Source organism: Stenella coeruleoalba (assembly GCF_951394435.1).
Source record: "Stenella coeruleoalba genome assembly, chromosome: 13".
Taxonomy (NCBI): Eukaryota; Metazoa; Chordata; class Mammalia; order Artiodactyla; family Delphinidae; genus Stenella; species Stenella coeruleoalba.
Window position 1 is genome coordinate 58,952,560 of NC_137159.1, and position 16,062 is coordinate 58,968,621.

General features: G+C 38.6%; 1 protein-coding gene and 1 pseudogene across 2 annotated transcripts in view; both read left to right on the plus strand.

Moving 5' to 3' along the window:
- Window positions 1-16,062, plus strand: part of CDKL4 (cyclin dependent kinase like 4) — a 54,912-nt gene that overhangs the window by 10,165 nt on the left and 28,685 nt on the right. Inside the window, 1 exon segment of the mRNA XM_079940390.1 lies at window positions 13,643-13,866. Coding sequence (XP_079796516.1) covers window positions 13,699-13,866 — 168 coding nt within the window. The 5' untranslated portion in view covers window positions 13,643-13,698.
- LOC307196235 (rho-related GTP-binding protein RhoQ-like) lies at window positions 11,888-12,736 on the plus strand (annotated as a pseudogene). The gene has a single exon. The product of its transcript is annotated as a rho-related GTP-binding protein RhoQ-like (transcript).

The window sequence follows — 16,062 nt, forward strand, 5'->3', positions numbered from 1 at the left end:
AGTAGGTGTTCTATAGGAGCAGTTCCACGTGTAGATGTATTTCTGGTGTATCTGTGGGGAGGAAGGTGATCTCCGCATCTTACTCTTCCTCCATCTTCCCCCTCTCCTACATTTAACTTTTAAGACATTGCCAAATTGTTTTGCAATGGGACTGGGCCATTTTACATTCCCACCATTAATATAAGAGTCCCAATTTGTACATATCCTTTATCAATACTTGATATTGTCAGTTTTGTGGATTTTTGCCATTCTAGTAGGTATGTAGTGGTTTCTTATTGTGGTTTTACTTATTTATTTATTTACTGGCCATGCCACATGGCCTGTGGGATTTTAGTTCCCCAACCAGGGATCGAAACTGCACCCCCTGCAGTGGAAGCTCAGAGTCTTAACCACTGGACCGCCAGGGAAGTCCCATTACTGTAGTTTTAATTTATATTTTCCTTGGCTAATAGCATCCTTTCATGTGCTTGTTAGACATTTGTGCATCTTCTTTGCTGAAATGTTTATTCAAATCTTTTGCCCATTTTTAAATTGGATTGTTTGACTTCCTACTGAGTTGTATGAGTGCTTTATGTGTTCTGGATACAAATCTTTTATCAGATATATGATTTGCTAATATGTTTTATTCCATCTGTGGCTTGTCTTCATTCTCTTAGTGGAATTTTTTTTTTTGTTTGAAAAGCAAAAGATTTTAATTTTGATGAATTCTGCTTTATCAGTTTTTTCCTTTATGGATCATGCTTTTGTTGTCATATCTTAGATAACTTTGCTTAATGAGATTACAAAGATTTTTTCCCATGTTTTTTCCTAGAAGTTGTATAGTTTTAGCTCTTACATTTTGGTCTGTGATCCATCTTGAGTTAATTTTGGTATATTGTGTGAAGTAGCTATCTAAGATTTTTGGTTTTTATTTTTGTTTTGATTATCCCAATTGTCCTAACATTTTTTGATGAAAAAAAATATTCTTTCCTCATTGAACTGCCTTGGCATCTTTGTCAAAATCAATTGATCATTGATCAAAGTGTTTATTTCTTGACTCTGTTTTGTTCCATTGATGTATATGTCTATCCTTAAGCCAATACCATACTCTTGATTTACCATAACTTTATAATAAATTCATTTTGGTGGCTTCTCTAGTTACGGAGCATGTGCTCTAGGCACGCAGGCTTCAGTAGCTGTGGCACGCAGGCTTGGTAGTTGTGGCACACGGGCTTAGTTTCTCTGCGGCATGTGGGACCTTCCCAGACCAGGGATCGAACTCATGTCCCCTGCATTGGCAGGTGGATTCTTAACCACTGCACCACCTAGGAAGTCCCTATAATAAAATTTGAAGTCAGGTAATGTACGTCTTCCAAGTTTGTTCTTATCCCAAGTTGTTTTGGCTCTTCTGGGTCCCATGTATTTTCATATAAATCTTAGATTAATCTTGTTGATTTTTACCCAAAAAGAAGCCTATTTTTTATATAGGGATTGAATTTACTCTATAGATGAATTTATGGAGAACTGACACCTTATTGAGTTTTCCAATCCATGACCATGGCATTTCTCTCCTTTTATTTAGATCTAATGCAATTACTCTCAGCGAGGTTTTAATTTTCAGTGGACAGGTCTTGTACTTCACTTGTTAAATTTATCTGTAAATATTTTATTCTTTTGATGTTATTGTGAGTGGAATTGTTTTCTTAATTTTATTTTCAAATTGTTTGTTGCCAGTATAAAAATGTAATTTTTTATTGTATACTGATATTATATCCTAGTACATTGCAAATTGGTTCATAAGTTATAGTAGCTTTTGGTAGATTCAGTAGGATTTTTTATATACAGTAGCATGCCATTTCCAAATAATGGCAGTTTTTCTTTCCATTTCCAATCTATATACTTTTAATTTCTTTTACTTGACTTACTGCACTGGTGAGAACTTTCAAAACTGTGTTAAATAGAATTGGTGAAAGCTGACATCTTTTTCCTCAGTCTTAGGGGGAAAGCATTCAGTTTTTCACCATTAAGCATGATGTTAACTGTAGGTTTTTCACAGATGCCCTGTAGGAAGTTCCCTTCTCCTACAGTTTGTTGAGATTTTTATTGTGAATGGTTGTTGGGTTTTTGTCATATCTACTGAGATGATCATGTCCTTTGTCTTTTATTCTATTAATATGGTGTTTTACATTATTGATTTTCAGATATTAACCATTCTTACATTCCTGAGATAAATCCCTCATAGTCATGGCATATATCCATGTTATATGTTTCTACTAATTATTTTGTTGAGGATTCTTGTGTCTATGAGAATAATGATCTGTAGTTTTCTTGTGATTTCTTTTTCTGACTTTGTGTCAGGGTAATATTGGCCTTATAGAAGCAGTTGGGAAATGGTCCCTCTTCTATTTTTTAGAACAGTTTGTGAAGGATTGGTATTAATTCTTCTTTGAATGTTTGGTAGAATTTATCTATGAGGCCATCTGAGCCTGGGATTTTCTTTGTGGGTAGATTTTTAATTACCAATTCAGTTTCTTTATTTTTTATGGGTGTAATCAGATTTTCTATTTTTCCTTGAGTTACTTCGGTATTTTGTGTCTTTTTAGGCATTTGTTCAATCAAGTTGTGTACTGTGGTTGCATAAAGTTGTTCATAATATTCTCTGTTAATCTTTTTATCTTCTGTAGCGTGGTTCTGATTTTAGTCATTTTTCTTTCTTTTTTCTTAGTCTATCTAGATAAAGGTCCATTAATTTTGTTGATCTTTTTACAGAACTAAATTCTTGTTTTATTGATTTTTTGCTATTGTTTTTCTGATGAAGAGTCAGTCAGTAAGCATATTGCTGTTCCCTTGTATGTAAATGATTCTCTCACTGTTTCTGAGATATTCTCTTTGTCTTTGGTTTTCAGCAGTTTGATTATGATGTATCTAGGTACGGATCTCTTTGTGTTTATTCTATTTGGGGATTTATTAAGTTTTTGAATCTGTAATTAGTGTTTTCCATTAAATTTAAAAAGGTTTTGGCCATGATTTCTTCAAATATATTTTTCTGCCGCTTTCTTTCACTCCTCTCTTTCTGAGAATCTCATTACTATTGACTTTTATTTAAATTTTATTTATTTTATTTTTGGCTGCATTGGGTCTTCATTGCTGCATGCGGGCTTTCTCTAGTTGCGGCATGCGGGGACTACTCTTCGTTGCAGTGCGCAGACTTCTCATTGTTGTGGCTTCTCTTGTTGCGGAGCATGGGCTCTAGGCGTGTGGGCTTCAGTAGTTGTGACTCACAGGCTCTAGAGCACAGGCTCAGTAGTTGTGGTGCACAGGCTTAGTTGCTCCACGGCATGTAGGATCCTCCTGGACCAGGGGTCAAACCCGTGTCCCCTGCATTGGCAGGCGGATTCTTAACCATTGTGCCACCAGGGAAGTCCCTCATTACTATCGAGTTTTGTCCCACAGATCTCTGAGGCTCTGCTCATCTTCAGTCTTTTATCTCTCCTTCATATTGGTCATTTTCTGTTAATCTATTTTCAGATTTACTGATTCTGTCTTCTGCCATCTCAAATCTGCTGTTGAATCCATCTATTGAATTTTTCATTTCCATTGTATTTTTTGACTCTAAAATTTCCATTTGGTTCTTTTTTATACGTTTCATTCTTCTGTTGAGATCCCCTATTTATTAAGTCATTGTTGTCATATTTTCCTTTAATTATTTAAATCATAATTTGTGTAAATTATTTGATCATATTTATAATAGCTACTTTTGAAGTCTTTGTCAACAAAATCCAACACCTGGATCCCCTCAGAATTCATTTTTATTGACTCTTTTTCTGAGTATTGGTCACACTTTCCTTTTTCTTAGCGTGTCTCATAATTATTTTTTATTGAAAACTAGACATTTTGGATAAATATTATACAGAAATTCTGGATTCTGATTTTGCTCCCCTGAGGATTTTTTTTTTTAAATGGGTTGATTTTTGTTTCTGCAAACTGCCTGTATTGCAGAATCTATCTCCTCCCAAGTGTATGGCTGCTAATGTTTCTGTTCAGTTTTTTATTTTTTTAGCCTGGCTTTCTAGAAGTCACCACTGTCTGCATAGCTTAGTGGTCACCAATAATTTTGACAGTGGTGGTACTCAAACACCTCCAGCCATAAGTCTTTCATCTCTTCTAATGGATCAGCGTGTGGGTTGGAGAGTGCATTCAGAATTCAGTCATCCTCAAACCTGCCCAGCTTTAACTTTTCTCAAAGCTTTCTCAGGTCTTCCCTGTGTATGCCCAGAGTTTCCCAGTTAGCCAGAGATGTGTGGAAAGTTAATCTAGCCCTTCTATGGTTCTTTCATTTTCAGGATCTTCCCATAAATTTCTGGCTATTCTACACCTCACCCCAACTAGAACCACATTTTCAGGCTTGAAAAACTGGTTTCTTTCCCATTTGATTCATACTGAGTATTTAAGCATTTCACTGACATTGTTGTCACAGGTTTTCAGCATCTGAGCCATATCAAACACATCCCCTCAGGAGAGAGGCTGCTGGCTCATGGCCAGTCCACACTGGTAATACTACTACACTCACTGAGCCAAGGTAGAGGGGTAGATGACGGATGGCAGCAGCCTCAGGCAAGAAGCCACTGACTCCCCCTGTTCTTAAGTGGGGTTCTAGCAGCTTATCATAAATAAATACTTCTCCATTTGCTATTGCTTTTGCTCGATTTCCAGATCCTTAAAATTGTTGCTTTTGTTTTTTGGAGAGTTTTGCTTGGTCTTATACGTGTGTTTTAGGAAGAAGATTTGCCAGTCTCTTTACCCCACCATAGTCAAAGTCTGACCCCTTGTGCTTTTTTGTGGGATTTTTTTTTTTTAAGTAACTTTATTTCCTATACTGAAACCAGTCTAAATTCTCAATCCCTAATTGGGCAAATTTTGGTAACCTCTATATTTCTAGGAAATTATCCATTTCATTCCAAGTTTTCAAATTCATTTGCATAGATGCCTGCAAAATAGTCTCACGATTTTTTAAAAGTTCTTCTGTTTTGATGGTTATTCCCTCTTGTCATTTCTTATTTGCATATTGTTGTTGTTTCTCCTTTTTTCCTTCATTAAGTTAGTTAATGATTTGTCTATTTTAAATTTTTCAAGGAAGCAGGATTTGGGTTTATTAATTAGATCTACTATTTTTTGTATTCTCTGCTTTATTAATTTCTGTTTCAATTTATTGTTTCCTTTCTTGTGCTTTATTTTGGTTTATTTTGTGTAGTTCCTTTTCTATATTTTTAAATTTTGAACTTAATTTGTTAATTTTTAGTCTTTTATTCTATATGTTCGTTTTGATCTCTGGTTTTTCTTCTCCTTACTGCTTTATGTCAGGGTACCTCAGCCATGTCATTATTGACATTTTGGATCAGATAATTCTGTATCATGGGGGTCTGTCCTGTGCCTTGAGGAATGTTTAGCAGCGTTCCTGGCCTCTATGTACTCATAACAATCAGAATGTCTCCAGATGCTGAAAAATTCCCCTGGAGGCCAAAACCACTAGTTGAGAACCACTACTTTAAATGTGTCTCATTGATTTTGATATGTTATATTTTCTTTATCATTTTTTAAAATTTTATTAGTTTAGTTTGTGGTTCCCTCTTTACTCAAGAGGTGTTTAATAGAAGGCTTTTTAGTTTCTAGGTAGAGGATCTTTTTTTATTTATGTTTTTAAATTTTGTTCCAATTTCTAGTTTGATATTTTATGATCAGAATGTTATTTATAATATTTCTATTTTTTGAAACTTCCTGATGCTTTCTTTGTGACCTAATGTATAATCAGTTTTTGTGACTATTCCATGTGTGCTTGAGAAGAAGGTATATTCCAGATTATCAGAATGCAGAATTCAATGTATTTTTCTCCTAAAGATTTACTTTACTGGTTACATTGTTTAGGTCTTCTACATAGTTAAATATTTTTGTTCACTTGCCTTGTCTTTTACTGGATGATGTGTTTAAGTCTCTCATTATTAATTTGTTTCTATACATTTCCTTGCATGTCCTACAGTTTCTGCTTTATAACAGTAATTGCTGTTATCGGGGGCTATTATATCTACATTGTGAATTTTTGCTCTTAGCATTAAAAACTGCCCCCTTTTGTCATATTTAATACTTTCTTAGCTTTAATTTTACTTTGTCTGACACCAGGAGCACAAACTCCTTTCTTATTGTTTCCATTTGTCCTGTATACCTTTGCCTGTCTTTTTATTTTTAACCTTTCTGAATCACTTTATTTTAGGTGTGTCTCCTGCATACACCTTGCTTTGTGAGCCAAATTGAAAATCTTTCTCATTTAATAAATGACTGAAGCCCATTCATATTTATTGATACAACTTATTGTGGTCCCTATTCTGCTGTATTGTTTTATGTTATAATTATTATGTACAGAATGTTAAATTTCCTGTGTTTCTTTATGTGTTATGTTGGATTTTTATTTTTTTAATTTCTTTTAGTATTTAGGAAAGTTTGTATTTTTAAGTAGTTACCTTTAGACTAATACGTTTTGTTTTGGTTTTTTTTTGGCTGTGCCGTGTGGCTTGTAGGATCTTAGTTCCCCAACCAGGGATTGAACCCAGACCATAGCAGTGAAAGCGCTAAGTCCTAACCACCGGACCCCAGGGAATTCCCTAGACTAATACTTTTTTTTAAATGCTCTTAGTCCTTGTTTTCTTATTTAACCTTTTATTCTCTGGTTTGTCTTTTTTTTTTTAATGGTATTTTTTTATTCCCACTTATTCAGTTATCAGTGAACTTATTCTGTTTTCCTTTTTCTCCATTCTTCCAACATATTTTTAGTTGCATTACTTGCTACATTATCAAAACTTATAACATCTATAAGTTGTTTTCCTTATGTATTATTCTTCCACTTGTGTACCTACCTTTGTTTTAGTCTTTAATTGAATACATTAAGTGTTCACTATAAATCCTTTTGCTGAAGTTTTCCCAATCAACTCTTGGTTGGGTGAAAGTTATCCTCATAGATTTTTTAAGAAGGGCTCATGAATATAATATTCCTGGAATTCTTGCATGTTTTAAACTCTTTACCTATAACCTTGATACTTGAAGGACAGGTTGGCCGAGTTAAAATCCTTTGTTTTCACTTTATTCCCTTGAATTTCTTCAAAATGCTGCTGCATTTTCACTTTGCATTGTATGTTGCTCTTGATAAGTTTGATGTCACTCTAATTCTCTTACACTGAAGTTATTTAGTCTTTATGTCTGGAGGCTATGAGAATATTTTCTTTATCTTAATAGTTTTATTCAAACATATCTCTGAGTTGATTGTTCTGGATCAGTTTAGCCAACTACCTGATAGGCCTTTCAATGTGTACATTCAGATCTTAGTTCCAGAAATTTTTCTTGGTTTATAGTTTCAAATATTGGTTCTGTTCCATTGTTTTGTTTTCTTTTTTAAGGAGCTCTAGTTATACCTTGTTGTGTCTTTTTTTTGGCGCGTCTTCCATTTCAACCACTTTGTCTCTAAACTCTCTTCCTTCTTTCCCCTTCCTTTTTTTCTCTTAACTGCTATTCTGCCTTTCTTTAATTCCCATATTAAATTTTTATTTCTATTCTCCTGTTGGCATCTTGTTATTTAGTCTCTATTTCTGAGATTATTTTCCTTTCTTTTGCATTTCTTTCCTGAGTTCAATCAACTATCATTTTATTTTTTCATCAACATTTGGTCTTATTATTTGAGTTTCCAATTTATTTTATTTATTTATTTATTTTTTATTTGCAGTACACGGGCCTCTCACTATTGTGGCCTCTCCCGTTGCGGAGCACAGGCTCCAGACGCGCAGGCTCAGCGGCCATGGTTCACGGGCCCAGCCGCTCCGTGGCATGTGGGATCTTCCTGGACCGGGGCACGAACCCGTGTCCCCTGCATCGGCAGGCGGACTCTCAACCACTGCGCCACCAGGGAAGCCCCCAATTTATTATTAAATTTAATTTTATTTTACATATTTTGGCCACACCGCGCAGCATGTGGGATCTTAGTTCCCCAACCAGGGATTGAACCCACGCCCTGTGCATTGGCAGCGTGGCATCTTAACCACTGGACCACCAGGGAAGTCCCTGAGTTTCCAATTTAAAGTGGCTCTTCCTATCTCCAAATGATTGTTAGAGGATATTTAAATCAGATTTTGTGTTAGTTTTCTTACGCTTCATGGTTAGGTTTCTTTGGAATGATTTTTTTTGGCCATGCTGTGCAGCTTGCAGGATCTCACTTCCCTGACCAGATTGCACCAGGGCCGCAGCAGTGAAAGCTCTGCAATCCTAACCACTGGACTGCCAAGGAAATCCCTCAACCTATTTTTTTACTCCCTTATCAATCACTATTCCAGGGAACTCCCTGGAATGATTTTTGTCAGCTGAGATATTTAATTCTCATTTCCATCCTGTTCTAATAATAGTTTTGTATGGAGATTGCTTTCCTCTGTTTTATTTCTTGGGCAGGTTTTGGCTTGCAGTAATTGACAGCCATCCTAGTTCAAGGGAACCTACTCTGTCACTGTACCAAAGTGCACTTTCTTTAATGGATAGTGCTTTTTTTTCCTTAGTGGTGAGAGGAAGATTTGCATTTCCTTCAGTTTGGGGATTCTCTTTTGTCTTGCAGGATTGCGAATTTATCCTCTTGTTTCTTTTTCCCTTCACTTCTGTAGTCTCCAACAGAGACTTATGCCTCACCCTTCCCTCTTACTCTTCTCTTCCCCAGGAGTAGTGCACCCTGACTGATGCCTCCTGGATACCCTGTACTTTTAAATCACGTCCCTATAGTGAATGCTCAGATCCACCAGGACATTCTCAGTACTTTTGCACTTGTAATGTATTTTTCTCTTCTGAGGAGTGATTCTAAGTCTATCTTAGGCCCTTCTTTTTCTCTTCTCTCTTTTTTTTAAAAAAAATTTATTTTATTTTTATTTTTGGCTGCATTGGATCTTCGTTGCTGCGCGCGGGCTCTCTCCAGTTGCGCTGAGCAGGGGCTACTCTTTGTTATGGTGCGCGGGCTTCTTATTGCAATGGCTTCTCTTTTTGAGGAGCACGTGCTCTAGGTGCACGGGCTTCAGTAGTTGTGGCATGTGGGCTCAGTAGTTACGGCTTGCGGGCTCTAGAGCACAGGTTCAGTAGCTGTGGTGCATGGGCTTAGTTTCTGTGTGGCGTGTGGGATCTTCCTAGACCAGGGCTCGAACCCATGTCCCCTGCATTGGCAGGCGGATTCTTAACCACTGTGCCACCAGGGAAGTCCTCTTCTCTCTTCTTTATAGTTTTTCCAGATCCCATCCCACTCCTGTCTTTGCTCTCTGCAAGGGCTTATAATGGCAGCTCAAGAGATATCTCTTCCAGAATTGGGGGTTTACTTTTCTATTTAAGTTTGTAGATTCCTCTGTCTTCTTGTAATGTTGAAGACATTGGGTTTATGTGGTTTTATTGTTCTGGTTGACTTTTGTAGCTTTGTGAAAGGTACATGGAGAGAGATTCGATTTAAGCAGCTGTCGCTGTCCTTGGCTGCCTCAAAGTTTTCACCATACGTATCTGGACAGGCCATTTAGGTGTAATGCGGAGCAGGTTTGTGAACTTTGGGTAAAGGCAGAGGATAAGAAAGAAGGCATTTGGTTTAGAGTGTACTGATTTTGAGGTGGTTCTGTCCATTCGTGTAGAGATGTTCATCAAACAGTGAGATATTTGGTCTGGACCTCTTTTAAGAGATCAGGAATTACCGCTTCTATAAACGCTGGTGGTGTTCTAGTAAACTGGAATTAAAGCCATAAATTCCTTTGTGGAATTCCTTCCTTGTTGTAACTCCTGCCTGTGTATTTAGTTTCATCTTCCATGAACATATAAGGGCTTTAGGAAACAGATAATATTGAGATGTTACCAGATAAAGTACTATTTTCTGGTGCTCTATTTTATTGTATTCAGGAGTATGGTTGATGTGACAGAGATCTAAATATTAGCCTGAGCAATCAGTCATTATTGAACCTGTTGAAAGAAAAGGAAAATGATAGATCAGTAGATCAGATCACCTACTTGAGGAAAGAAAATAACACAAAGACTAAAACTTCATAATTAAGTTTTTGGCATATTCAAAATTTCCCTCAGTAACCATAGTACCTATCAAGTGGGTTAAATTCATAAATCTACAAAGTTTATGCCAATAACTTTCTAAGGCAAATGCCTAGTTTCTTCTGTCCTCTTCCCAGTCACCTATTACTAGGCTGCAGAAAGACAAATGTATGCATGCTTATATCTAAATACCTTTAAGATAATAATACCTATTTTAAACTACAGTGTAATAATAGTTTTCAGAATATAATCTGTGATGGATTTTCCATGTGTTACTTGAGTGTGTATGCTTAAGTTTTTTTCCTTTTATAAGAGAGAATAGAATCTACAACAACAACAAAGAAATAGCATTTGTATAATAGTGCAGTAAGTAGTCCTTTACCTCTTTTCCCAGTTGTCTGTTTTTATGGTTGCAAGTGAGAGTAGATGGTTTCTTTCTCCAGTGAGATAATCTGTAGGTGGAAAAGACTGAATAATAGTGAAGTAAAAAAAAAAAAAAAGTGTACTCATTTGAAACATGAGAATTTTTTAAAGTGGTCAGCTCTTTCACTCGACATTTCAGTACTCCTAATACCTGGATAAAACGGTCTTCAAATTGTGCATTCCTTTGAATTCACTGAAAGGCAGTATAGTGTACTGATTCAAATTGTGATCTCTGGAACCCGACTGCCTGGGTTCTCATTCCATGCTAACTTCACTGTGCCTGTTTTCTCATCTGTATAATTGAATAAAAATAACACCTACTTCATGAAATATTTGTGCAGATTATTTGTAATTTGCGTAGAACAATGCTATTTAATTGCTACCTATTATTATTAGTATTAGATTATATCAACAAGATTCTGAGGTGGGATTTTTTGAGACTATTTAGAATTTGTGTATTTTTAATTGCTAGATGGATATATTTAATTATGTTGGCCTTATTTGTTATTTAGCATGTAAACCAGTTACCACAAAACTTATGAATGCAAGACAGAAAACTCAAACCTAGTATTTCCATAGAAATCACTATGGATATATATGAAAACATCCATGATGAATTAGAGGAAGCTGTCCTCATTTTTGTGCTTTATTAGTATTTTCTTTAGGATCTAAGAATTTAAGGATCCGTTCCTTCATACATATAAAAGCTAAGGGCAATAAATGATGCTCTAAAAAGATATGGTTTTTGTTTTTAATGGCGGCTTTGTTCAACAGCCCTCTTTCTTCTGTCCACCAGGTGGCAGTAGAGCACTTTGTACCATGTCCTGTTCGCTACTCTTCCTAGTCTCTGCAGTATTGACATGGGTTAGAAGGGAAAAGAAACACCGTACACCAGAGTATGCAGTGTTCCTTCAGCTGGGTTTTGCAGCATCATATTTTAATCATCTTCTTGAAGATAATGGCAACAATAGATTGGATAAGTTTCCTGTCCATAAATTCTTTTAGTTCAATCGAAGTACACACAGACCCATTGTAAGAAACACGTGGAATCTTTGCAGTAGCTGGAATGACTGCGTAGGACTGAACTAAATTAACAAAATAATGTCCAGAAATTTTTTTCCCCACAAGGCTTCAAAAAATGGAGGCAACAGTCGTGCTTTTCCCTCCCCCTATGAATCTTTAGTAAAAGACAAAAGAGTCGCTTATGATCCAGCGGATCCTCCTGGGGAGGCCGGGCCGGGGAGAGGGCGCGGGCGCCGAGCGGCGGGGGCAGCGGGCGGGCGCGGCGACCGGGGCCCGGGCGGGGATCCGGGCAGCGACCGAGGCGGCGGCAGCGCCCCGGGCCCGCCGCCCCTCCCCTCGGGCGGGGGGAACCGCTGCATGGGGCCGGGGGGTCGGCCCTGCTGCGCTGAGCCGCGGCGGCGCCGGACCCCCCAGGCGGGCTGGGGCTGAGCCCGGGGCCGGGGCGGGGGCTCCGGGGGGACCACGCCCGGAGGCCGGCCGGCCGGCCGCAGCATGGCTCACGGGCCCGGCGCGCTGATGCTCAAGTGCGTGGTGGTCGGCGACGGGGCGGTGGGCAAGACGTGCCTACTCAGGAGCTCTGACAAGGACGCCTTCCCGGAGGAGTACGTGCCCACCGTCTTCGACCACTGCGCAGTCGGCGACACCGTAGGGGGCAAGCAGTACCTCCAGGGACTCTATGACACAGCCGGACAGGAAGACTATGATGGGCTGAGGCCTTTATCTTATCCAATGACTGATGTCTTCCTTATAGGCTTGCTTCTCTGTGGTAAATCGAGCCTCATGTCAAAATGTGAAAGAGGAGTGGGTACCAGAACTTAAGGAATACGCACCAAATGTACCCTTTTTATTCATAGGAACTCAGATTATCTCCGAGATAACCCCAAAACTTTAGCAAGACTGAATGATATGAAGGAAAAATCTATATGTGTGGAACAAGGACAGAAACTAACAAAAGAGATAGGAGCGTGCTGCTCTGTGGAATGTTCAGCTTTAACTCGGAAGGGATTGAAGACTGTTTTTGATGAGGCTATCATAGCCATTTTAACTCCAAAGAAACACACAGTAAAAAAAAGAATAGGATCAAGATGTATAAACTGTTGTTTAATTACGTGAGAAACGTCTTTAGTGGCCAAGTAAACTGTCCATTTCTCTCAGAAAGCATATGAAATGCTAAAGCTATACCCAGACCTCTTATAAATAATGAAGCAGTTTAAAAGTTGAAAGGAAAAAAAAGAAAAAAAAAAACAGCCCTGTCCTCAGAATTCTATAAAGTTGATTAAGAATGTTTCTTAAAGGTCCAAGAAGCAACAAACAGCATCTGAAGCCACAATCTATTATAAATACTTTATTTCAACTAGAAGGTACAATCTCTCAGGGGCTTCATAGTTTAAAAAGCTACAATCACATCATGTTGTAACTACATAAAAAACAGTGCTGTTAAGTGGAACTGCCTGGCTTAGACCATATACATGTCTGCACAGTCTTTATGGAATCTGCACAAAGAAATATCTTCTCCCTTTGCTCCAATAAATTGTTCTTGTATGTAAGTTTCTTTCTATTCCAGTATATCCAGAGTGGTGAAGTAACAAGGCCAGCCACGTAGCCAAAGGTTGCTCCAAGCGTGCAGGAGATGGGCCATTCCTGAGCAGAGAATGTATGAGATCGAAAAGAACAAATGTTTTATTATTACTTGAGCACAAGTGTAACCAAAATATTTCTATATTAAAGCTTAATGTGCTTTCTCAAAGAATGCCAAAAGTGTAACAAGGTCATATCTGCATTTATCATGAACACTAAAAATGTACACATTTTAGTTAATGTGCATTCAACTGTAACAAGGTTTCTGGCGATTGTAGATTTAGTTTGATGCTCCCCAAACTGCATGAGATACATGCTGAAATTACAAACTAAAACTTTGGGTCAGACTTTGCCATTAAAAAAGAAAAAAGACAAAAGAGTCATTGGATTATGAAGAGAAGCACGAGTATAGATGTCCAGATATTTTTAAGTGTATTTAAAATTAAGTAAAAATAAACCTTTGGCATCCTGGGCAAATTAGTTTTACATAGTAAACTGTGAGAGCGCTGTCCTTGGTAACGTGGTTAAACTGAGTCATTTTATTTTCCAGGTGCAACACTGTACTGCAAGTCAATCAATACAGTGATTTAAGTCGCTTCAACTCAAATGGAAAAGTATGAGAAATTAGCTAAGATTGGAGAGGGGTCTCATGGGGTTGTATTCAAATGCAGAAACAAAACCTCTGGACAAGTGGTAGCTATTAAAAATTTTGTGGAATCTGAAGATGATCCTGTGGTTAAGAAAATAGCTCTAAGAGAAATACACATGTTGAAGGTAGGTTAACTTCCTCTGTACATCTGTAATATCACTGTACTGGGTGAAATGGGTATGCCAAAATTACAAAGAATTTTAAAGTGATTTTTTTCCCCCATTGGACTGCAATTTCTTTGTATCAGCAATATATAAATTGATCATCACTTTGGACTTTGGCCGCTCTGATGTTTAAATGATATTATGAGCACAGCTATAGACTGTTAAAATTGAAGTCCTGTTCTGATTGGTAAATATTCACTGTCCTAAGTCCCCTCATCCCAGTGTTTATCTCCTCCCCTTCAGCCCTGGCCCTCCCCACCACAACCCCAGCCCCAACGCCTGCCCAAGTCCTTCTCCCCATAAACCAGCAACTGAAAGAGCATCCTGTGGCACAGAGGGGCCCATAGGGCCGTGCCAGGGCCCCTGTAGGCATCTGTATGGATTGGTCCCCGCCTGCGCGCCACTGGTTCCTAGACATATTGAATATCACCCCCCAGCTACGTATACACATTTTACACAAAGGTTTTGTTTTAAGTTGTTTTTACTCTGATAGGATTTGATACGTAAGATTCACAAGTTCTCAATGTAAATTTTTTCCTATCCTAAAAATCGTACAATTTTAGAGCGATAAGAAATCTTAGAGATGCTTGTCATTCAGCACGCTTATTTTATCGGGAAGGAAACTGAGGCAGAGGGCAGTGCTTCTCAAACATAAACGTGAATCAGAATCCCCTGGGGACCTTGTTGAAATGCAGATTCTGAGTCGAGGTCTGGGGTCGCCCTGAGATTCTGCGCTTCTAACAAACTCCCCGATGGCAGAGATGCTGCTCGTCTGTGGACCACACCTTGCACAACAAAACTGTGATCTCCTCAAGAACACACAGCCACAGCCGACCTTTACTTTTTTCTTTTTACGAATTTATTTTTTTATTTATTATTTATTTTTGGCTGCATTGGGTCTTCGTTGCTGCACGCAGCTTTCTCTAGTTGCGGAGAGCGGGGGCTAATCCTTGTTGCGGTGCACAGGCTTCTCATTGCGGTGGCTTCTCTTGTTGCAGAGCTCAGGCTCTAGCCGCGCGGGCTTCAGTAGTTGTGGCACACGGGCTCAGTAGTTGTGGCTCAAGGGCTCTAGAGCACAGGCTCAGTAGTTGTGGCTCACGGGCTTAGTTGCTCCGCGGCATGTGGGGTCTTCCCGGACCAGGGCTCGAACCTGTGTCCCCTGCATTGGCAGGCGGATTCTTAACCACTGCGCCACCAGGGAAGCCCCTGACCTTTATTTCTGACATGCATCATCTGTTTTAGGAAAACCCCAGAAATCCAGTTTTTAAAGGGAGATAATTATTACATTATTTGCTCTTTTCAAGTATTATTTGTAGCAGCTTTCCTCAACTGAAAGGTTTTAGTGTTTTGTTTAAAATATAATTTGATATGCACGGAGTTTTCCAGAGCACATCCATCATGATTTTAAAAACAGTTCCCTGTTCCTTGTAACCAGAAAAGAGCACTGGTCAGACAGCCAGCTCATCACAGAGCTAAGCTACAAGGTGTGTCTGAACCTGGCAATGGGCTGTTATCTACTAGAAGATGCTTTTTATCCACCCCCTCCCACCAAGTCTTCCAGTAAAGTTAATGCTCAGGTAGCACCTCCCGGGTTACAAGTGCCCAATTTGAGGGTGCACTTGAAGGAAAAATAGCCAGATTCCCACTCACTTTGGTCTCTGGTGATGGCTCTCAGAAGGTCCAGCTTTCCTGCCTTTGGTGTGTTTCACCCATGCGTGCCCTGAGGAGATCCCTTCCGTGATAAATCTACCTTACTTTCCTCACATACTCCTGTTATTTAAATTCGCTTTGATTTTCCCCTCCTTATTACCTGTTTTACCTTAGACAAGTCATTGTTTTTCTGAGCTAAGTTAATTTGGTTTGCAAAGAAGATATAAATTGCCTATCTGCCCAAAGACAGGAGACTTGACAAGGTTAAACCTTGCCTTCACATCCAGCTGTAGCATCTGTGAATCCCTGGCTCTCCTGGAAGAGATTATTTCACCCCCATTCTAAAGTTTTTGCCTCAGTACAAAGCAGCTGGCTTATCTGTGTTACCTGTTTCCTCCACTGTTTGCCTTTCTGCTCTTTTAGGCAGTGGAACACGTAGAAAACAAATTGATTTGGTGCTCTGGGCATATCGTTAATGTATAATGGATTCCTTTTCCATATAATCAG